This window comes from Monodelphis domestica, chromosome 1 (genome assembly GCF_027887165.1).
Source record: "Monodelphis domestica isolate mMonDom1 chromosome 1, mMonDom1.pri, whole genome shotgun sequence".
Taxonomy (NCBI): Eukaryota; Metazoa; Chordata; class Mammalia; order Didelphimorphia; family Didelphidae; genus Monodelphis; species Monodelphis domestica.
In genome coordinates this window covers 397,192,621-397,217,510 of record NC_077227.1, presented here as the reverse complement: position 1 = coordinate 397,217,510, position 24,890 = coordinate 397,192,621, and the positions used below count along the sequence as shown (strand labels likewise).

The 24,890-nt window shown below is 40.4% G+C and overlaps 1 protein-coding gene across 2 annotated transcripts in view; it reads left to right on the top strand.

The window, feature by feature from the left end:
* Positions 1-24,890, top strand: part of SOGA1 (suppressor of glucose, autophagy associated 1) — a 141,178-nt gene that overhangs the window by 100,440 nt on the left and 15,848 nt on the right. For both annotated transcript variants that reach the window (XM_056811849.1, XM_056811848.1), the window contains 7 exons: positions 2,806-3,036; positions 7,871-7,975; positions 13,033-13,200; positions 15,924-16,175; positions 19,635-19,706; positions 20,823-20,893; positions 22,931-24,374. In XM_056811849.1, the coding sequence (XP_056667827.1) occupies positions 2,806-3,036; positions 7,871-7,975; positions 13,033-13,200; positions 15,924-16,175; positions 19,635-19,706; positions 20,823-20,893; positions 22,931-24,374 (2,343 nt within the window). The remainder of the gene's footprint in view (positions 1-2,805; positions 3,037-7,870; positions 7,976-13,032; positions 13,201-15,923; positions 16,176-19,634; positions 19,707-20,822; positions 20,894-22,930; positions 24,375-24,890) is intronic.

The following is a 24,890-nucleotide window of genomic DNA, read 5'->3' as shown; positions in this document are numbered from 1 at the left end:
CATCCCTACTCCATCCTCTCTGCCAAGAGGTGGGAAACATGCTTCATCATCAGTCTTCTGAAGACTTGATTGGCCATTGCATTAATCAGAGTTCTTAGGTTTTGCACAGTTGTTTTCCTTTGTAGTGTTGTGTAGTCATTCTAGAGTAGGCTTACTTCATTCTGCTTCACTGAGTTTTCTTATAAGGGGGGGATTCTATTTTGGTATGCTTGGGGGAAATATCAGCAATGTGTGGCTTTTTAAAAAAAAAGGATCAACAAAATAACCAAAAAGAGGGAGATCTCATTTTCAGTTGATCAGGGAGGAGACAGTGAGGGGATGTTTAATGGTAGTAGTAGCTTCAGAGCTGGTCTTTAAAAGAAGCATGAAAGATACGGTGTTTAAGTAATAGCTAGTAATCCAGTATGGCTGGAATATAGAATACATGAAGAAGGGAAGTCACGAATAAGCCTGGAAAGGAAGGCAGGATACAGGAGGTCCTTCGATGCAAGGTAAACAAACTGTTTTATAACTTAAAGCCAGTAAAGAGCCACTGAAAATTGTAGATGGAGACGGGGGTAACATGGTCATATCTGAGCTGTGGGTCATTTTCACAGTTGCCTGGAGGAACTGGAGAAAAGGGAGATTAGACACCAGAAAACCATTTAGGAGACTTATTGGAGTCCATGTGAGAGACAAACTAGTAGGCACAAATGCATGAATTGAGAGAATGGACATATATGAAAGAAGTCATGGCAATAGACTTGACAGCACTTGTTAACTGATTAGATACAAAGGCAATGAGGGGGAGAGTCAATACCTCCAAGGTTGTGGTGGTTTTCCAGATAACTACAAAGAAAAGCTAGACTTGTAAATGTAAAATGAGGACATAGAGCTAGAAACCAGACACCGGTGCAAAAAATGTCAGAATTCAGTACTACTTAGAAATCTGTCAAGATGAAATCTGTCGGGACATGGGCAAGTATGGCCTCTCAGGTGTTCAGCTATTTGAGGAATAAGGAACCTTTGAAAATAGGTGATTTCTAATTCTTCCTAAGGAAAGAGTGGGAGATCTAGGGTTGAAAGAAGGTTGAAGGGAGAAGGTAGGTGGCTAAGTGGATTGAGAGCCAGGCATGGAGATGGGAAGTCAAAGGTTCAGATCTGACCTCAGACACTTTCTATCTGTGTGACCCTGGGTAAATCACTAAACCTTCATTTCCTAGCCATTACCTCTCTATTCTGCCTTGGAACCAATACACAGTATTGATTCTAAGACAGAAAATAATGAGTTGTTTTTTTTTTTTAATTTAAAAAAAATTAAAGTTTGAGACCTTGAGGGAAGGAGAAGGAAAGAAGTTCCAAGTACTTGCTCACCATATGGATGCATCAGTGGCCCCTTTCATGCTGTTCTTGAAATCCCTAAAATTTAGTAGGGGAGCCTCTAAAAACATCTTCCTCATCAGTTGCTCTGACTTGTACAACTGAAAGGCAACAACAATAGGCATTCTTTGTGTTCTTAGTGGAGGGTCACAGCATTGGACCCTCAGCATCAATTCTTCTGGCTCTAGGAACTTACTTTAAAAAGGTAATCAGGTGGGATATTGATCGGATAGAGTGCTCAACTTGGAGTCTGGAAGACCTGAGTTCAAATCCAAACTCAGCTATTTACTAGCTGTGACCCTGGGCAAGTCACTTAACTGTTTGCCTGTTTCCTCAACCTTAATTTGGATGTAATAAAAACATCTACTTCCCAAGGCTGTGAAGATTAAATGAGATATCTGTAAAACTCTTAGTATAGAGCCTGTGCCACATTAATTCTAGCTATTTTGGTGGTAGTTGTTACTTAGTAGGTGTTATAAAAATGCTACTTTTGTTATTAGAGCACTGAATCTGGTTTCAGAGGAAAAGGGTTCCTGTTGCTGCCTTTGCTACCTCCTAGCTGTGTGAGCATGAATAAGTCCTCTATACCCCAGTTTTCTATCTGTAAAATGGCAGGATTATGCTAGAGGATTCATCTACCTCTTAATTCAGTAATCTGACATTACCTCTGGGAATGGAGGAGGCAGTATGTCTTAGAAACAAGAGATCGCTGTGAACCCAGAGGAAGAGGGATGGGGAACAGAGTCAGCAGTGGCAAAATTGTAAAGGTCAAATTTGGCTTTGGTGACCAACCCTCCAAACCTTTTACATCCTTTCCAGAGACTCTTTCCCACCCCCACCCCCCTACTAAGCTCATTCGTACTGACTCATGAGTTCTCAAGTCAAGAAGAAAAATCCAAGTTAATCTGTGATATTGAGTCAGTCTCTTCCCTTCTCTGTAGGAAATGGGACTAGATGTTCTCTAAGGTCTCTTTTATCACAAGTATTCTGAATTGTTTTCTAGGATGCTCTCCTATTCTGACATTCTTTGATTTGTCTCTTTTAAACTTTTATTCTTTTGTTGTTTTAACATTACCTTCATTTCCAAATAGATTCCTCTCTGGCCCCATAAGCTATCCTTTGTAACAAATAAAAAAAGCAAGGACAATAAGTAACCAACACTTAGTTAACTGAGTCAGCCTTCATATACAATATTCACAACCCCACTCTCCTACCTCTGCCAAGAAAGGAAGGAGGTTCATTTTCTCATCACTACAAGCACGGTTGGAATGGACTGTTGCTACTGAGATTTCAGGCAAGCAGCAGCAATGATGGAGTGATGGAGATAAAGCATCCCTCACTTCACCCCATGTACATAAGTGTCTGCTGAACATGAGGCAGAACCTGTGGGGATCAAAAAGGATCAAAAAATAGGGGCTACTCACTCTTCTGTTTCTCTTTCTGCAGCTGAAGGAAGATCAACAGAAGACTCTCCTGCGAAGGGAATTTGAATTGCAGAGTGTGAACCTCCAGAGAAGACTGGAACAGAAGTTCTGGAGTCAGGAGAAGAACCTTCTAGTACAAGAATCCCAGCAGTTCAAGCAGAACTTCCTGCTGCTTTTCATGAAACTTAAGTGGTTTCTCAAACGTTGGAGACAGGGCAAGATCTTACCCAGTGAGGGAGGAGACTTTCTGGAGGTATGGAGGGTCTGGAGCTCAGAGGACTCAGGGGTTGGAGAGGTGCTGCAGAAATACATGCATATTATATACTCTCATGTCCCTTTTATTCTCTATGTGTCTTTCTGTCTCTCCCCATCTCTGTACCCCTTTTCCTCTCTCTTTCTCCCTCTTTCTCTTCCTGTCTCTCTTGTCTCTTCCCTTGACCTGCATCCCAAGTCTTACTTCTCTCTGTCCCTGGCACATATTAGGTGCTGTATGAATGCTAGCCATTATTCTCTCTCTTCATTCCTCTCCTCCACTCCATCCCCACCTCCGCCAGACCATATCTATACACCCATAAGCAGCATGGTACAATGGAAGACATGAGTTCTCATTTTGCCTCTTCTCTTATCTGCTCAGGAGCAAATTAGCCCAAGGCTCAGTTCCTCCCCTAAAAAGTAGGCTAATAGCTACAGTTCCTACCTCACCAGTATGCAGGTGAGAAAGTGTAGTGTTTTCATTGTCATCCAGTTTGCCACATGGATAGAATGTATAGAGGGAAAAGGGATGAGTGTTGTGAGATAAAATAAGATACATCAGACTGTAGAGGGCAACGAATGGTAGGGAAAAGATTCTGAACTTTATTTAGGTAGGAGAGAGTGAACTGGATTTCTGGACAGAGAAGTGCTGTGGTCAAGTCTGTACATTAAACTATAGATTCCACTTTTCTTTTCTTTGTCTAGACTGTGTGTAGTTTTGCAATTAAGTTCATTGAGTTAGGATAGGGCATGCTTTGCCCAGACATTAAGGGTACCCATGCTCACCAGAAAGTAGGTGGCAGATTTATGGCCTAATTTATAGCCAACATCTTTAAAACAGTGATCCAAAGTTCCTTTAGTCTGATTTGGCCAGGGCCAAATCTTTACTGTTCTTTACACAGTCTATTTTTTTTTAATTTAACATAAACATGTTCTTATATATAGAAGAGAAAAAGGTATATATGGAACCATGAGTCTTTTCTGTAGTTTTTTTGTTTTTTAAAGCACATATTAATTTTAATGTGGTAATATCTATTACTCTGATCATCTCCATCTCCTTCTGAATTTCCTTCTGATCTCTCCTTAACCTAGGTAACAAGGACAGTATCTTACCTAACTTTATCTTTCTACTCAAAGACTATCTGTAATGAGAGTCCCATTGATATGGAACCAAAATAGGTCTGAAAGAGCAGGTAAACAAGAAATATAGTCTCTTGAGGGTTATAGTCTATATCACTGTTTCTTCCCAAAGAACCTAGGAAAGAAAAATTTTCAAATGAAATTTGGTGCTTTGAACAGTTACGTGAGATACATAAGCTACTTCAACTACATGATTACAGTCTAGACTCACATGAGAAACATGGCATAAGTTATACAAAGTATCAAAGCTATGTGTGTTCAAAGAAATTAGAGCTATCAATAATCATGTGAAAAAATGTTCTACATCCCTCTTGATTAGAGAAATGCAAATTAAAACAACTTTGAGGTACCACTTCATACCTATCAGATTGGCCAGTATGACATAAAGGAAAATGATAAATGTTGGAGAAGATGTGGCAAAATTGGGACACTAGTACATTGTTGGTGGAGCTGTGAACGGATCCACCCATTCTGAAAGGCAATTTGGAATTATGCCCAAAGATCTATAAAACAATGCATACCCTTTGATCCAATAATACTACTACTAGGTCTATATCCCAGAGAGATTTAAAAAAGGTGGGGGGGAGTGAGTGTGGGAAAAAACCTATTTATACAAAAATATTTATAGTTGCTCTTTTTGTTGTGGTGGCAAAGAACTGGTAATTAAAGGAATGTTCATCAACTGGAGAATGACTGAACAAATTGTGGTATATGATGGTAATGGAACACTATTATACCATAAGGAGTAATGATCTGGATGATTTCGGAAAGAGCAGAGAAGACCTGCATGAACTGATGTAGAGTGAAATAAGCAGAACCAGGAAAACATCGTACACAGTAACAGCAATATTGTGGAATGGTGAACTGTGATAGCCTTAGCTATTCTCAGCAATACAATGATCCAGGGGTTTGGATTTTATAAGATTATTCAGTTATAGAAATGAACAGTATGGAATATATTTTGCATAATAATACATGTATAACTCAGGGGGGAAAAAGATATGTTCAGAAAAAGGATTGTCATATAGCACTAGTGAAGGATAACAGCTTGATAGTCCAAATGCTTTATTGCTATCTCACAGATATGAAAAAATCCAGTGGAAGGCCTCTACCACATTGGATAGATGAATCTTCTGTGGAAAAATAAGAGGGCATAGACTGTGATATGCCCTGATTGTTGGAAGGAGTACTTTTACAGATCAGATAATGAAGTTAATGAATTGGAAGACTAGGGGAATCTACCTTTGTTCAAAAGCATCATTTATTTTTTAATTAAATATTCAATTCAAAATGTTATTTAGACAAACTACCATGAAATGTCAATGTATTAATGAACTTACAAAGTTTAAGTCACTGTTACATTGAGCTAAAGAAAAGGAATGATATAAAGCCTAGAGCCCTGAAAAGGCTATTTTTCTCATTGCAACTAGTCTTTCAAGGGGTTGTCTGTCAATGGTGTTCTCATTAGAGATGGTTTTTATGACCTTGGCAAGGATATTGGTGTTTTATGAACTTAATATTGACATGTATATAACCAAATAAGCTTACTTAGTATCTATTTAGTTAAATAAATTCATTTCTAATTTTTTTCAGTTAACAATCATTTATCTTCTTTCCCCCACTAAGAAGAAAGAAAAACAAAATCCCTATAACAAATATGCAGAGTCAATTAAAACAAATTCTTATATTGGCCAGTTCTGCATTGGTATATCCTGTTTTGCATCTTGAGTATATCAAATATCAGATGGATAGGCTATATGTCATCATTGGTCCTTTGAAGGCTGCTCATTGCCTTAATCAATGTTCTTAAGTATTTCAAAGTATTGTTCTTATTATGTAAATTGTTCTCCTAGTTCTCAGCTCACTTTACTGCAACAGTTTATAGAAGTGATCTAAGGTATCACTGAAAAAATCCTTTTTGACAATTTCTTATGAGAGAATAGCATTCATATACCATCATTTATTCAGTTGTTCTCTAACTGATGGGAACCCATTTAATTTCCAGTTCCTTGACACTATAAAAGAGCTTCTATAAATATTTTCATACAAATGCTTTTTATTTTCTGCTTTCTTTAATGTCTTTGGAAATCTAGGCACAGTAGTGACATTACAGGGTCAGAAGGTATGCACAAAGTACTGATTTTAGGGGAATAATTCCAAATAGCCTTCCATAATAACTGTATCAACTAACAGTTCCGCTAATGTTAATGTTCCTTCTTTCCCACAGCCCTTCCAACATTTTTTTCTTTTTCTGCCATCTTTGTAATTTTCATGTTGTATTAATTTGAATTTCTTTAATTATTGGTGATTTGGAGCATCTTTTTCATGTCGCTGTTAATAACTTGAATTTCTGAAAACTGCATATTCATATTACTTGACCATTTATCAAATGCCTCTTATTCACTTAAATTTGAATCAGTACTTTATGTCTTAGAAATGAGGCCTTTTTCAGAGAGATTTGCTGCAAATATTTTTTCCCCTGGTTAATTGTTTCCTAATCTTAACTGCATTGGCTTTGTTTGTACAAAAAGCTTTTACATCTTATGTAATCAAAATCATCCAGAAATTGGGTTTTAACCAACACCTCAAGATAAGCTTCAAATTGATACAAGACTTACATATAAAAAAGGTCACATTATAAACAAATTAGAGTAGCAAGGGATAAATTATTGGTCAGATAATTCTGTCCAAACAAGGATAACACAAGATAGAAAAGGGACAATTTTAATAATTGATAAGAGGTCAAAGGATAAAAACAGGCAGTTTTAAAAGGAAGAAATCCAAACTATTTACAGCCACATGAAAAAAGCTCAAAACCACTTAGAGAGAATTGCAAATTAAACCAACTCTTGAATTGAATTGGCAAAGTTACCCAAGAAAGGATAAGCAAATTAATTTCAATTCATAAGTCTCATAATGGCTTTTCAGTTACTCTTTTTGTTTCCATGAGGATTCTTTGTCCATTTATTCTCATTCATTTTTCCTTTTACGTGGTTGTAGATAGTATGTTTTCTGTTCTGCTTTGGCTGTTTTCACTTTTTATTATTTTATAAAGGTCTTCCCAGATTTTTTGCATAACAATTTTCCAGTCACTTTTTCTACATCTTCATAATGATTCTTTGTCTATTACCTCTCAATTTTTTCCTTTTATTTGTTCATAACGTGTACTCTGTTCTTCTGATTTTATTTTTCTGCTTTGCATTTTTTTTATAAATGTCTTTCCAGACCTTTATATTGTATTCTTCATTGTAGGTCTTAATTGCATTGTAGCATTTTATTACATTAATGTATCATAATTTATTCTCTCTATTATCAAATATTTTAATGTCTTTCAGTTTTTTGCAATTAATTGCAATGTTGCTCTGAACATCATGGAATAGCTAGCTTTTTTTTTTAACCCTTACTTTCTGTCCTAGTAACAACTCAAAGACAGCAAAGGCTAGGCAAATAGGATTAAATGCCCAGCCCAGGGTCACAGCTAGAAAGTGTCAGCTTTGAACCCACATCCTCCCAACTCTGGTGCTCCATCCACTCTACCCCCTAGCTTCCCCCGGATAGGTCTCTTTTTTATTTTTGTTAGAGCTTTCTTGAGTCAAAGGGTGAGATTTTATTTGCAAATTTACTGCCTACTACCATACTTCTTTCCAAAAAGAATCAACAAATTTTCACTCTTGCCTGTTGTGTTTCTTTAATAGGTCAACAGCATGAAAGAACTCTACCTGCTGATGGAGGAGGAAGAGCTAAACCCCCAACATTCTGACAATAAGTCTTGTGTGGGGGACATCTGGACACACAACACGGTGAGTTGTCTATTTCTTGGGAAGGGAATTAAATCCTTCCTGTGTAGCTGCCATTAATGGATTCATCAGATTCTGGTTGCAATCTGGGGCTACAGTATCAAAACCAGACTATCCTTCAAAGGGAAAAATCAGGATCACAGTATCAGACCCCAGTTCACAAATCAGAGAGCCCATGGCAATGGTGTAGACAGGAAGCAGAATCAGAAACACACAAGACTCACACCTGAAAGTTCCTAAAGAAAGAGGTCTGACTCAAAATGGGTGAGTAGTGTAGTGAATTTTGCACCTTGGGTTAGGAAGCTCTGGATTTGAATTCTGCCTCAGACACTTGCTAGCTTGGTAACCCTTGGCAGACATTTAACCTCTCAGTGCCTCATTTCTTCATCTGTAAAATTAGGACTTGCATTTGATGAATTTGTATTGTATTTGATGCCTAATGTGTCTTTCAGCTTTCCACAGGCCATAGAGAGGAAGAAGGACAGTGTAGGGGAAGGAGGGTTGAACAGGGTTCAAATGTCATATCTGACAATAGCCCTCTGATGCTGAGAGATTTGTTTGACCTTTTGAATCTCAGTTTCTTTACCTATGAAAATGGGACAACAGCAATTCTCTCAGAAAGTTGTTGAAAAGATCAGTGAAATATTAAAATAGGGCCTCATTAGCTACAAAGAAAATAATCCCAACCTTAAAGGAAGTAAGTCAGAAAAATTATCATCTGTGTGACCTTTGGCAAGTCCTTGGCTTCCGTAAGCCTCAGTTTTTCATTTGTAAAATGAGGTTGTTGGGTTAGATGACCTCTGAGGTTCCTTACAGCTCTGGATGTGTGCTTGTATGGATCTATGACTTCCCATTCATACATGTAAAAGACAGGGAAATCAAAATATCAGCCATGGCCAGATGTAATCATCACATCTTAGTATAAGCTCATGTGACATTTGATATTTTATTCTTCACTTTTGCATCTAGTATCATTTGATTCTAACAAAAAAGCTATGATATGACATAGGATTATTCCCATTTTGCAGTTGAGGAGACACAGACACCCAGAAGATTAGAAATATTAATGATGATGATAATGAATATTTAATACAATTGTGCTTTATGTTTATAAAGTGCTTTTCAAAAATTATCCTTATTTTATCCTCACAAAACCCCACTGACATAGGTGCTGTGTTTAATCCCCATTTTATAGATAGTTAAGTGGTACTCTAAATAGAGCACCAGATCTGGAGTCAGGAAGATCTCTGTTGAAATCCTGCCTCAGATTCTTCTTGATAGCCATGGCCTGGGCAAGTCACTTAATCTCTGTCTGCCTCAGTTTCCTGATCTGGAAAATGCCAATAATAATAGCATCTACCTTCTAGGGTTGTTGTAAGGATCAAATGAGATAATATTTGTCAAGAGTTTAGCACAGTGTCCAATACATAAGTGCTATATAAGTATTCCTTATTATGCACAATTATTCTAAAACGGAGGCCTCAAGTGGTTAAATGACTTGCTCTAGGTTATGTAGCAAAATGTCTAAGGCAGGATTTGAATTCCAGTTTTCTTGACTCCAAGTCAAACACAAGATCTACAGGATTTTCCTAGCGGCCCATGCATTGTCTAAGATGATATATGAAGTTCATAACCGAATAAGAACCAGAAGTCTAGTGTTCTGACTCTTAGTCAAGTGCTCTGCACCACACAGTGAGCAATGAGGTTTCCTGTTTCCCTGAAGGGTCTTCACCCTCAGTATCTGCTACAATTTCTTAGTAAAAGAAGTTTATTGGGGAAAGAAAGAAAAGACCTAAGAGCATCTAGGCTTCTAATGGGCCCTATTCCAATACTACCGTATTCCCAGAGAAGGGAGGTTTCCAGGAAAGACTGAGGCACGGAGAAGTTAGTTAAAGAGCACTGAGAAAGGTCCAGGAGAGTAACCCAACATCTGTCTGGCTGCAAATGCAGGTGAAGCAAAGTCTCCAAAAGAGCAGAAGTTTAAACTTTGGGAAAAATAGAAGAATGTTATTTGGAGTGGCCATGCTGAGTATGATCTGTGATAAAGGGAATTCTAAGAGGCCAGAAGTCTAGTATTTACTCTGACAATAATAATAATAATAATAATAATAATGTCTTTTAAGACCTTAGGGGGAACGTCACAGAAAAATGAAATCTTAGAACTGGAAGACCATCTTGTTCTGTAGAGGATTCTCTCCTACAACCTTTGTTTAAAACCTCTAGTGATGGGCACAGTGGATATAGAATTGGATATGGAATTATGAAGACTTGAGTTCAACTCTAGCATTAGACACTTCCTAGTTGTTTAACCCTGCACACATCACTTAACTTCTTTCTGCCTCAGTTTCCCTATCTATAAAATGAAGATAATAGTAGGACCTTCCTCCCTTGGTTGTTGTGGGCATAAAATGAGATAATATTTTTAGGTTCTTTGTAATCCTTAAAGAACTATATCAATGCCATTACTAAGAAAAATTATCTGATTCTACTTTTGGATTGAAATAAGACTCTGCAGCTTCCTCCCATTGCTCCTATTTCTGCCTTGTGGGAACAACAGAATAAATTTTGTTTAAAATATTGTTTTGTTTTTCATCATCTTCATTTTCTTTTCTTTTAAATCCATATCTTCTATCTTAGTGTCAATTCTAAGAAAATTCTAAGAAAAGTTGCAAGAGCTAAGCAAAGGGGGTTAAGTGACTTGCCCAGAGTCACAGAGCTAGGAAGTATTTAAGGCCAAATTTGAAACCAGGTCCTCCCAACTACAGATCTGGTGCTCTATCCACTGTGCTACCTAGCTGCCCCATTACTTTAATTTTCAAATGTCTCTCACCTCTCTCTTAGCCTGATAATCTTGTAACAACCAAAAAAAAGTGAAAAAGAAAAAAAAGGCAGTTCCATAAAACTAACCAATACATCAACTTACAGACAATATATACAATGTTCCACACACACACACACACACACACACACACACACACACACACACACACACGGCCCCCCACCTCTCCAAAGAAGGGAAGGAGCTATTTTCTCATCTCTTCCTTGTACCACGCTTGCTATCTAATTCTGTTTTCCATATGACAGTCCAAATACTTTAAGACACTAATCATATTTCCCCTGAGTTTTCTCTTCTTTAGGCTAAGTAAGCATCCCTAGTTCCTTCAGCCAATTCTTATGTAGTTGATTCAAAGGCTTTTAAAACTTATAGGGGCCTGGGAAATTACCTGGCCAATACTCTCATATTCTAGCCAATAGTTTCTCAGCAAGGCAATCTTTTTTCTTCCAATCAACCAATGTATACCAGGAAAATGCTGCAAAGCCTACCTGTTAGCTTTGATTAATTCCCATCAGGTTCTGCATTCTCTGTATGCAACTTTTTTCATTGCCTCCTATGTTTTCTGTCCTGTTTCTTCTTGTGATCAGCTTTCTTTCCTGTTTCTCTGTTTATCTTGTCATCTCTCCTTATCCCAATACCTGAAATCAAAGCTTCCTCATAAACATGACCCATTTCTCGACTTTGGTGTGGCTCAACAATTCCCCTTTTTAACAGATGTAACTCCAACAGTCCTTATACTCTTCCCATAGACTGCAGACAGTTATTTGATTTATAGTTTCTCAGTTAACAATCTTTAAAGCTCTAAAAAGCAGTCACATGCAAACTTTCTATGAACCATTCTGTAGCTCTCTTGAATGGAACATTTATCTGAGGGGAGCTCTCCCTGTGATGCTCAAAATAGTCTGTGTCTCTCCATTTTGAACTGAGAGGCTGTTTCTTCTTAATCTGATCTCATCAGTTTTCCTTACTCAAATATTATTTTTCTGTCCCTTTTGGCCACCAAAATGTCCACATACAAAAGAGGTAGTACCCTACCAAGAAAGAATAGTATCCAGAGGTAAGTTATACATAATTAGACCACAGTTGGAGTAATGTTTTCACTTATGGGTGTCATGTTGTATAAAGGGCACTGACAAAATGGAACATGCAGGGGCAATTCTGATTCATTTCAGCTTCAACATTCTAAGAGTAAGTGCTAAAGAGGCAACTAAACAGCACAATAAGTCAAGTACCAGACTTGGAATCAGGACCTGGGTTCAAATTTGGCATCAGACGCTTCCTAGCTGTGTGATCCTGGACAAGTCACTTAACCCCAGTTGCCTAGTCTTTGCCATTCTTCTGTCTTAGAATTGATATTAAGACAGAAGGAAAGTAACAATATCCAGTCTATCATGGAAAAGTTCTTCAATTTAGGTAATGTCCTGATATTGTTATGGTACTTCTAGTAGCTGCATTAAAGATACTGGACACATTAATGAAAAGGCTGGGAGTCCTAAAGGTGACCAAGACAGTTAGAGGATGTGTGACCCATGCCCTGCTTGCTTTGGTTAAAGAAACTGGGATTCTTTAGCCCATTGGAAAAAAGGACTAAAGGAACAGAAAGTGAGAAGGAATCAGAGACAAATAGGACAGATTTGAAAGTTACATTTATAATCACATAATTAATGAAAACTATAAAAAGAATTTCCATATTTAAAAGATCTACATAGTAGAGATTTGCTGTTTCATGTGCAGTCCCTTCCTTTTTCTACAAGGTATATGAAAATGCAAGTATAAGATGGAGGTCTTAATAAGAGGCCAGTTGGTTGGAAGGGGATGTTGTAGAAGACCAGACACTGATTTGATCAGAGCCTTCTGAGTTCCCTTCCAGGCCTGAGATTAATTCTGGTATTCTCTTTGGTATTATAGAAAACAGCTAGCCTCCAGGTTGATGTTAGACAGGGACTGAGCAAAGGGCAGGGTGGCAGATCAGAGGGCCTAACATAGGACTTTGGGGTGGGTGGAAGTGCCAGGTTTCCAGCTCTGCCTCTTCCATGCTGTGGTGGAAAGAGGACTTGATTTAAAATCAGAGGCCCTGAGTGCTAACTCTGGCTCTGTCATTTCTCCTCTCTATGAGCTTGGACAAATTAGGGCTCAGTTTTCTCATTTCTAAAATGAGGGGGCAGAACTAGCTGGCCTCTAAAGGTCCTTATCCCTCGAAATCTCTGATTTTATAACCCTACAGCCCAATGAGTACGTGAAGACTCTTGCTGATATGAAGATCATCCTGAAAGAACTGTGCCGAGAGCTTCGGGAGGAGCGGCGGGGCATGAATGAGCTCCAACAGCAATTTGCCAAAGCTAAGTCTGCCTGGGAGATGGAGAAAACTGAGCTCAAGTGCCACCTGGCCCAGGTGAGGCCCTTAGCCGCCAGCATGTCCCTGCCTAATTTGTGCTTATCCTTTAAAGCCCAAATTAAATGTCGTCTCTCCCCAAAAGCCTTCCCTGTTCTCCCTGGATATTGCCTTACTGAGTGGCACTTGGGAAGTTATCATGTATTATTAATTATCTTTGGCATTACTTAATATCTGTGGATGTTTCCGGTACTGCTACTAGAGCTCCATAAGGGGAGGGACTGTGTCTTATTTAAACTTTCTGTCTCCTCAGGCACCTACAGCAGTTTTCTGCTGCACATGGTACCATTGTAGGTACTTAATACGTATTTGTGGAAATGAACTGCCCCTTCCTGAGTCTCTTAAGGATTTATATGCTGTCTGGAAATCCACCGACTTGTCTGAGGAAATGGACCAATTCTCTCTTCTAGCTGCTACTTTAGTTTTCCTCTATGTCATGGCCAAACCTACCAAATAGAGTGAATCCTGCCTAGAGAAATAGTACTGGCCCATCTTTCTGAGCTTCTCCTATTGGGTGCTTATTACCTTGGGTATATTCCAAGATCAAAAATGCCAAAAACAAACATCTCAGGGAAGGGGCTGGCAAGAGGTAGAGAGGGAAGGAAAAGAGGAAGGGAGGAAGGTGTTAGATCATCAGTCTAGGGTGAGATTATATATATATATAAATATATATACATATAAAATACTGAGATTAGCAATATGGGAATGCTTGGACAGCAAGTAGGAATAAGTTCAGGAGCACAGGGAGTCAGACAAGTTGTCAATTAGAAATTAAGGCCAACCGCCAGAGTAAAAAGGGATTGAGTTCATATTCATAGGTTGAATCTAGATGGAACCAAGCTCAGATCACCAACAGAGAAGAGGGTCTGCCAAAGAAGCCAGGAGGCCTATAATTTCATTAAAACACAGTCTCAACCTTTCTTGAGTTAAAAGTTCATAGGAGAGTACTTTAGCAAATAGTAGGGAACTGTGTAAATATGAGTTAAGATTGTAAGTGCAGAAGAAAATTTGAGAGCTAAAGAATCATAGGACGATAGATTTAGAGCTAAAAAGGACTTAGTGGCCAAGGAAAAACATCCTTGTTTTACGAATGAGGAACAAGGCTCACATATGTTAAATATCTGAGTTAGGATTAGAATCTAGGTCTTCCTCACCCCAAGTCCAGCACTCTATCCATTTCTCCCTACAACGTTTTGTGAGAGTAAAAATGAATGAATACTCCAAGTATTTAAATTTATAGGATTTAATAACAACAAGGTGAGAGAGAAAGGGATTCCTTCAGCCAAGTGAGCAGAGCACAGAGCCAGAGACCCACACTTGCAGCACTTTACCAAAGCAAAAATCCAAAAAGTTCCACAGCATGGGCTTTAGCAAAATTTATCTCCCAAACATAAGGATGCAAAGTGAGGACATGACTGAAAAGGATGCTGGCTAAATGTAGTTCATGTGTATCAAATTTCTATTTGCAGAGTTTAGAATAAAAGATCATTGCTGAATTGATGATAACAGGGCCTTACATGTTAGTTAAGTCCAGTCCCCTCATTTTACAGAAGAAGACACCGAGGCCCAGAGAAATCTTATAGCATGCCCAGGGTCACACAGGTAGGAGGTATAGGAGGCAAGATTTGAACCTGAGTTTTCCTAATTCTAAATCCAAAGGCCTGTCCTTGATACTACACTATCATTTAAATAGGGGTAAAAATGGCTGATGTGCTCAGGGATTTCCCCCACTGTGCTATACTGAGACCCTTTGGAGTTTGTAGACATATCCAAACTTCTACCTGGTGATAGAACAGGAATTGGAGAAAGGTTGGAGTTTAGGGCATTTGAGCTGCCTGGAGAGATGGGTCGGATTTCACTGGAAGAATTTTTTTATGTGAAAGAAAGAACAGAGGTCAGAAGATAGGATCGTGTATGGAGGAGGATGATACATTCAGTTTGATTCTAGAAGAGTGGAATAAAATGAGATAATACTGAGAAGACAAGAAGGTATCATACATTTGAATGCCAGACAAAGAAGTTTGGCCTTTTTTATAAGCAATGGGGAGCTATTGAAAGGTTTTGAGCAGTAGAATGATGTGATCAGAGTTGCTCATAAGAAAGATTCCTCTTGCTATGAGGAATACACTGGGGGGTCACTAAAGGGAGACCAGTTAGGAAATTAGTTCACTAGCTCAGGAGAGAGGATTTAAGAATTTGATGGTGGGCATAGAGAGCAACTTCAAATGTTGATTGAATTAAATTACACAGATTTAATGGACTGAACAAAGTAATAGTCTCTCAGCCAACTAAGCTGTGTCTAGACTTTCCCCCACATTTTGTATGATAAAATATAAGCATGAAAATAGATTTGATGCATAGTATCTTGCTCCCTCTCCTTCTGACCCAGTCATCCATGGCCACAGAAAGGAGAAAGCCATTTCCCATCTGTTCCCATTGCAAGCAGGGATTAATTTCCAGATTTATAACATCTTGGGTAAGAGAATTGGCTTTATTCTGTTCAAAATCTCATTTTTCTATGCCATTAACAAACAGTGTGCCAAGTCACTTTCAGTGGTCTTTCTTCCAAACCCTGGCTTTAAAATAAGGGGATTGATCAAAGGGTCGTTTCAGGTTCTTAGAACTCTGACTTCCTGTGGTTCTAGAGGACACCAGAGGTTGGGGAGGGAGCTAGGCCAATTGCAGTTCTTTTCCCTAAACTCTCAGGCCTTGTGTTTTGCCAGCTGGAGCTAAAACCTGGGAAAGGAGTGGGTGAGCGGGCCCTGCCTGACTGGAAAGCCATCCTGAAAAGAGAAAGGGAGGAACACCAGCACCTCCTGGCCGAGTCCTACAGTGCAGTCATGGACCTCACCAAACAGCTGCAGATCAGTGAGAAGAACTGGGACCAACAGAAAATAGAGTTGCTAGATAGGTTCAAGGATGAGAAACAGCAGGCTGAGCAGCAGGTGAAGGAGCTACAAAATAAAATAAGTCAGGTAAGGAGGCCCTGAAGGCATGCCCCCATGCACTCACTTCCTCTCCCTTTCCCATCAATAAATTGAAAAATATTTCTATATTTCCCCCCTGTCTTTTCCCCTCTAACAATCCCACTATAACAATCCTGACATTAGAACAGGGACTGGTGCACTCAGGTATTCTTGCATGCACATACAGGCGCACAAACATTCCTGTACATGCACAGAACCTCATAGAATATGTACCGGCAGGCATGCACATGCATAGATGCCTACATACAAAGACATACACCTGCAGACCTACTATAGTACACTTGTGCACATGGCCATTAAAACTTCTAGGAAACTGAACTGGACCCGAGCATTGTATGAAGTAAAATATTTGGGGGCCCTCCCTTTGGCGCTGAGCACCCCAAGGACTCAACATGGGAATCAGAGTCACATGCCTGACGCCCTGATGCCGAGTCCTGGTGCACGCATAATTTTTGCAAGCCTATGAGCCAGGGCGAGGGGAGCATAGTTTTGAAAAGTAGCTCAGGATGCCGACTCCATCTCTTTTGCTACTGGCTCTCTGGCTGAAGGAACTGTCTAACCCTCCTGGCAGCCTTCTCTCTTATCTGACCTCTGATCTCTGACAAGCCCAGGCTCAGGGTGCCAGCTGCAAAGAAGGATCAGATTTTTGCCTAAAGTTAGAAAGGCTGAAGCTTCTTTCTCTCTTGCTCTCTCTTTACTAATAAATGTTTATAAATCTAGTAATAAACCTTCAGATTAATATTTATTTGTAACAGTATAAACCAAAAACAGAGCAAACCACATTAGTTTTCTTGCCTTTTTTTTTTAACCTTTGGTCTTAGAATTGATACGAAGTATCAGTTCCAAGGCAAAAAGTAAGGACTAGGTAATTGGGGTTAAGCTATAAGTGTCTACGGTCAAATTTGAACCCAGGACCTCCTGTCTCTAGGCCTGACTGTCCACTAAGCAATGTAGCTCCCCCTAGTTTTCTTGCTTTTAAAAAAATTGTTTTTTAATTAACAAGCATTTATTTTCTCTCTCCTAAATACCTACTGAAAAAAGGATAACATCTTGTAACAAATATCCAGGCAATCCAAACAAATTCCCACCTTGATAATGCTGAAAAATGTATCTCCATTCTCTTTTAGGAAGTCATGCCAGTTTGGGTTGATTGGTGGTGGTGGTGGTGGTGGTGGTGGTGGTGGTGGTGGTGGTGGTGGTGGTGGTGGTGGTGGTTTTAATTGGACCTGTGATCCAAAAACCAAGGCTTTAAGAAAAAAATAGTTATCAGTTAATTCATGGCAGCCAAGTAATCCCCAGACTCGGCCTGACCCAAATGTGGCTGCATTTCATTCATGTGAGGAAGTTGCTATCATCTCTCTTCACTGACTCATTCTCACTAACCCCTCAGCTCCTCTCATATAGCTAATGAGTATCTGAGGCAAGATTTGAACCTGAGTTTTACTAACTCTTAACTCTAATGGTCTCTCCTCAACTCCACACTCCCACTTAAATGGTTAAAAGAAATGACTACTTTTCTCAGGGATTTTTCCCTGTACACTGAGGCCTTTTATTAAATTTTTTAAAAGAGAGGAGAGGTACAGACTGGGGGATGATATCTTGCTGCTCCCATTGGTAACCAAGCTCCAGGTTCATTCCATCATGGATCTCATAGTCCCCCAGGGTCATGTGGTCCTTGAAGTTTGTGTGCCATTTCTTCTGGACAACCTTCTTGTGATCCAATTGGAGAAGAACTCGGGAAGCCGGGGACTGATTTTATTTGGTATCAGGGCTTCTGATACTTCCTAATGGTAGATAAGCAGAGAATTTGCTCCTTCCCCCACACAACCCTCCCTTGATGCTCAACAGAGAGACATTTTCCCCTAGAAGCTACTCAGGGTCCATATTAGCTGAAAGGTGAGCTTAAAAGATCATATGTGCTCATATTTATTGTGAGATGTAATTGAAGTAGCTAGCGCACCAGACTTAAGAGTTAAGACATCAGAATTCTAACCGTTGCTTTGCCACTTACTTATTGTATGTCCTTGGGTAGATCACTTAACCTCTTCACTCCTCAATTTCCTCAAATAGTGATAATAACATTGTCTACATCTGTCTCATAGGACTGGTCTGTGAATCAAATAAATAGCAAAGTACTTTGAAAATAATTTTTAAAAAAACATTTCATGCTAGTAGGAGAGAAATTAATTTTTTGTTAACTAAAAAAAAAAGAAATTAAAAAAATAAAAGTGCTATGCAAATTTATGCTCTCATGGTAATAATTTTGAGTTCAATCCTTCCTCGCTTCTTGCTGTAGAGCTTTATAGCACTAATATTTTACATTCATGTAGTGCTTTCTATTTTGTGAAACATTTTTACCTACATTGTCTCTCATTTGATCCTCACAATAATCCTGTGAGGTAGTTTTAGTGTTACTATCCTTACTTTACAGATAAGGAAACTGAGGTTCAATGAAGGAACTTTCCAGAGAAGGTTTGATGAGACCTTGCTAGGGATGTTTAAACTAATGGTAATTCTTGAGCAGGAATGGGTTGAATTGTGTGGTCTTTGAGATCTTTCCAACACTGAAAATCTGTAATTACTAAGGTCACAAAAGTAAGTGGCAAGAGCTCAAACTGAAACCCATCTCTTCTGATTCCAAGTCCATTCATCTTGCGGAGAAGTCAGGATTGTGTAAGGCAAAGAGCATATACCACTTGAAGCCAAAAGACCTGGATTCCAGTGTGGCCTCTGCTACATAGAGTACAGAAGGCAAATCACTTCCCTTATGCCATTTCCTCAGTTATCAAATGAAATGATATATGTAAAGTATTTTGTAAAACTTAAACGTGCCACACACGCTCACACTGCCTTATCCTACAAGTCAATAGGAAGGATTTCTTTCAAGGTCTGCACCAAAGATCTGTTTCTGGGAGAGAGGAACAAGTGTCACTTTGAGGACAAGCAGGTTCTTTTTTTTATGTTAAAAATATTTTTACTGTAATAGGGGGAAATAAAATCTTGAAATATTAAAAAATTAAAATTTTGACTCAAGCCTTATGTTAGTGTTTTCTTCCATTTCTTAGTTTTTTTATAGAAGTCTCATTACTATTAATATTAGTGCTTCATTTTAGTGTACTGAATAGTTTACAAAGTATTTTCACATATATCATTGACCTATACAAAAACTTGGTAAAAGGAAATGGCATTATTGGGGGGGGGGGTTGTTTGTTGTTTTTTTTTTTTTAATTTGGTCAATTTCAAACTTTATTCCTTGGTTACAAAAATCATTTTCTATTCCTCTCTCCCCTCCCCCCACCCCTCCTATAGCCAACACGCAATTCCACTGGGTATTGCATGTGTCCTTGATCAGAACCCATTTCCATGTTGTTGGTGTTTGCACTAGAAGACAAGCAGGTTCTTGAGCTTCTGCAAAGAGCTAATTTTGCACTCTCTGCTATTACCTAGCTGCAGAAGGGAGCTGATTCCTGGGCATTGAAACACATTGAGATGGAGAAGCATGACAGCAGCTGGAAAGAGGTGAGTTGAGCTTCTTCAACAGCGGGCCAGTCAACTTGCTGAGGTAATGATCCCGGGTCTCCTAGCTTGCTAGCAGAGGGGAAGGAAGAGAGAAGTTGCTGACTCAGTAGAGAATTGGCTGGAGTGACAGCTCATGAAAAAAGCAGAAAGGAAGAATGGTCACCAGCCCACCTAGGAGAAATTCCATTTCCTGGGACATTTGCTGCCCTCCTTCCTGACCACACTCAGCACTGCTATGGGTGTTCTGATTCATTACTGTCATAAACCATATCTAGCCTCTGAGGCACATCCCAGTGTCTTTGAAGGAGATGTTCAAGGTTTTACTTTGATTTTCACATTGAGGATACAGTGCAGGATATGAGTTCAAATCCCTTGGGCAAGTCATTAAACTCTCAGCCTCAGGTTCCTCACCTAGAATATAAAGAAGTGGGATAAAATAAGCTCTAGGGCCCCTTCCTGCGCTAATGCTTTGTGATTACATGTGAATGAGATGAATCTCCACACTTGTCCATGAAGTGCTAACATGGGAAAGTCCTTCAGCTTACATAGTGTTTAGGCTCTGTTAGCCATCCTGAAGATGAGTAGATGTTCTTATATGTCTAACCTCTTCTGGATATCAGTTTGCTTTGCTGTCAAATAGGAATAATCAACTTCTGTGTGACCTTAGGCAAGTCACTAAATCTTTCTAAGCCCCCATTTCCTCACATGCTAAATAGGAATAATAATCCATATCCTTCCAACTTCCAGTTTTGTGGTTGAGGATACTATTCTGTGAAAGCACCAGAGAAATGAAGGGAACTTTTGCACCAGGCTAATTTCAGTATTGGGAGGCTATGGAAGTGGAGAACCCGAGTTCAAATTTGGATTCTGATGTTTGTTTCCTTTGTGACTCTGAGCAAGCCATTTAACCTCCCAGGATCTCAGTTTCTTTATCTGTAAAATGATGGGATTGAACTAGATGCCCGTTGAAGAACTCCCTTCAGCTCTAAGGCTATGATGCTAGTTAAGTGTTTTGATATCACAGGCGAAAATATTGTTCATTCATATCATATTTATCAACTTCACTTCTTCCTTCTGCCATGATGACTAACCTGTAGTGTTTCTCTCCTCCTCTAGACTCTCAGTGAGAAGATACATGACAAAGAGACCATTTCTGAAGCCGATGCCAATGGAACCAACTTAAAAAGGTTAGGTGCCCTGGTCCCTTGGGGCTTGCTACCTCCCTACCCTTACCCTGTATCTTCTTTTTAATGTTTCATATGCTATATGTGCTATGGTGTACCCTTAGCCTAGAGTCACCTAGGTACCTAGGCCTTTCCTTTTCCCTTTCCCTTTCCTTTTCCCTTTCCCTTTCCTTTTCCCTTTCCTTTTCCCTTCCCTTCCCTTCCCTTCCCTTCCCTCTCCTTTCCTTTCCTTTCCTTTCCTTTCCTTTCCTTTCCTTTCCTTTCCTTTCCTTTCCTTTCCTTTCCTTTCCTTTCCTTTCCTTTCCTTTCCTTTCCTTTCCTTTCCTTGAATGTGTATCTGATTGTAAGAGAAACCTCCTTCCTCTGCTCCCTTCAACACTGTTTTTTTAAAACCCTTACTTTCCATCTTGGAATCAATACTGTATATTGGTTCCAAGGTAGAAGAGCAGTAAGGGCTAGTCATTGGGGGTTAAGTGCCTTGCCCAGGGTCACACAGCTAGGAAGTGTCTGAGGCCAAATTTGAACCCAAGACCTCCCAACTCTAGACCTGGCTCTCAGTTCACTGGGGGACCAAGCACACCCCCCACCCCCCCACCCCCCGCCACACTGTTTTAACCCATTTGGAAGTCAAATAAAGCAGTAGGCAGGTCTTGGAATGCATTCCTTCAACAATATAATCACCGACTATGACTTGTGCTATATTTGTCCCATTGCCCAAGAAGCTTACAGTCTCATTTCCTTACCACTAACAAAATGATACAAGTGCTAAACCAAAAATCATCAGATGCCAAAATGTATGGTATATATAGTCTAGTGGTCTCAAACTCAACTTGTCTATTTGTTTTAGGTTTATGGCACTCATCTTTCCATACTAAAACTGCACTGAGTTTTTTTTTTCCTTCATAAATGTTGGTTGATTTCTTTTAAAACCTTTACCTTCTGTCAGTATCAATTCTAAGGCAGAAGAGTGGCAAGAGCTGGGTAATGGAGGTTAAGTGACTTGTATAGGGTCACACAGCTAGGAAGTATCTGAGGCTAGACTTGAAACCAAGTCCTGATTCCAGGCCTAGTGCTCTATCCATTATGCTACCTAGCTCCCCCTGTTAACTTATTTGGATTAACTTCATTCTATATTTGTATGTCTATAGAGCTGTATAGTATGTCTTCAAAGCAGTCCTAAATGGCTCTTTGAGGTCTGATGTCCTGACTCTTGAACAGTAAGTCTCATGGGTGGTGGGGACAGAAGCCATCGGATGAACTGGAAAGGTAGCATAAAGCTTCCAGCAGGAGACTGAACCTTAAATTAGTATGGAAAATAAGTTGGCTTCGAATAGGTAGGTGGGAACAAGGAGGGAAGACCCGACAGGGACAAGAGCCTCAGCAAAGGCCTGGTATGAGTGAAGGTGACTGAAAAGGGTGGCTTGATGACAGAATATAAGAATCAGTGTGGTAGGATGGAGAGAGTGCTGGTCAGGAAGAACTGGATCTGAATTTAAATCTGAGACTTCCTAGCTGTGTGAGCACGTACAAGTAATCAAACTGAACCTCTCTGAACCTCAGTTTCTTCAGCCATAAAATGAGGATAATTGTGCTCTTCTGACAGTTGTTAAAAGGCCTAAGTGAGCTCATGAATGTCAAACTATATAAATGTCATCATATACTGGTAAGTAGGGTGGGCTCAGGTTATGGAGATCTGCAAATGCTAAACAAAAGACTTGGCCTCAGTGGCACACCAGGCAATGGATCCTTCCCATTCGCTGGTGGTATCTGATATGGTAGCAAGAACATTCAAGTCAGAGAATGTCTTCCAGTGGTGGCTCTGCTATGTACTCCTTGTGTCTCTCTGGGGAGGTCCCAGCATCCTTCTGGACCTCAGTTTCCATATCTGTAAGATGCTGCATTTGTACAAGATGATCTGTGAGGTTCTTCATCTTGTGGTTTTTGACACTATGACCTCAAGATTCCTCTTCCCACCTATAACTGTCTCCAATCCATGGATCCACGTCTTGTTGTGCTCATATTATCTTCTTCTTCCCCCAGGACCAAATCTGTTTCTTCCATGTCTGAGTTCGAAAGTTTACTTGACTGTTCTCCTTACCTTCCGGGCAAATCAGCCAGCATAGGCAACGAAACTTCCCGAAGCAAAAAGGCCTCTCCCGCTGCCTCCCTGATGCCCAGTACCTTAATGGAGACTGCCCCAGTGAACCCTGCCAGAATTGCCTTCGTGGACAATGAGCAGGCCAGCCCAGAAAAGGGGACCAAGGAGAAGATGGGGCTCTCCCCTAGAGATTGCAGCAGGAGAGGCAGCCTGGCCTACCAGGACTGTGCCCAGAAGCAGATGCAGAGAAGCTACACAGCGCCTGATAAAACAGGCATCCGGATTTACTACAGCCCCCCTGTGGCCCGTCGCCTCGGGGTCCCTCTGGTCCAGAATAAAGAAGGGAAGATTCTCATTGAGCCTGGCTTCCTCTTTACCATGGCCAAGCCCAAAGAGTCAGCAGAGTCAGAAGGCTTGGCTGAGAGCACCTATGGCCGGTGGCTGTGCAACTTTTCTAAACACCGGGAGCTTCTGGACAGCAGCCCGGGCAGCGGCTCTGCCACGCCGGGCCCCAGTTTCCCCTCCGCGCTTCATGACTTTGAGATGTCAGGGAACATGAGCGACGATATGAAAGAAATCACCAACTGTGTCCGCCAGGCTATCCGCTCAGGCTCCCTGGAGAGGAAGGTGAAAAGCATGTCGAGCCAGACTGTAGGGCTGACAAGCGTAGGCACCCAGACCATCCAGACAGTGAGCATTGGTCTTCAGACGGACCTGCCTCGGGGAAGCCTGCATGGCAAGAGCTGGTCACCCCGGAGCTCTTCTCTGGTATCTGTCCGAAGCAAACAGATATCGTCTTCGCTGGAGAAGGTTCACTCTCGGATCGAAAGACCTTGTTGTTCTCCCAAATATGGGTCACCAAAGCTTCAGAGAAGATCTGTGTCCAAACTGGAGAGCTCTAAGGACCGAAGTCTGTGGAATCTCCACCAAAGTAAGCAAAATGGGTCAGCCTGGGCCAGGTCTACCACGACCCGAGACAGCCCCGTCTTAAGCAACATTAACGATGGACTCTCTAGTTTGTTCAATGTGGTAGAGCACTCTGGGAGCACCGAATCCATCTGGAAGCCAGGCAGCCAGGAGACCCGCACCAAACCAGAGACTCACAAATATGGGATTGTGCAGGAGTTCTTCCGTAACGTGTGTGGCCGCTCCCAGAGTCCCACTTCGGGCACAGACCGGAAGGAAGTAGTTGGAGAGGAGTGCACCAAAAAGCCGGAACCTCTTTCCCCAGCAAGTTACCACCAGGCTGAGGGCATGGCCAGGATTTTGAGCAAGAAAACTCCCAAGCTGAGCACTTGTGAGGAGGTCAGGCCAGCCTTACTCTCCCAGGGGGGTAAAGATGGAACCTCTCGCGACCCAGATGGCAATTTGACTGTGTCTAATGAGGTAGGTGTGGGGGGTTTTCCCTTCCTGTGAGAGCTAAGACAATGTAGGATGGAAAGTGCTCCCATCCTGGGAGTCCCTGATTTAATACTGTGAGGTTATATAGTTTGCTCTTCTGTTTCCATTTCCTTCCTTTTGGTGCCCACTCCCCACCCCCACCCCCACTTCTTCCCAAAGACCAATATACTGTTACTCTCATTCCCAGAGGGAAATGTCACTAACATCCAAGGGCACATGCATTTAAGAGGCACTCAGACGGGAAGCTATTTGTGGGCAGAGCTTCACACAAGGTTTGTTTGGTTTTGTTTTGGGAGGAGAGGAAATCCCACTCTATCCTAGGGCAACCCATTCCACTTTTGAGACACTCTGATCATTAAAACATTTTTCCTATTCTCAAGCCTAAATTTGTTTCTTTGCAGCTTTCACCTGTCACTGCTAGTTCTGTGTTCTGGAGGCCTGAGAGAAAGGTCTAATCCTTTTTTTCTCATTATAGTCCTTCAAATATTTGATATCTATTAT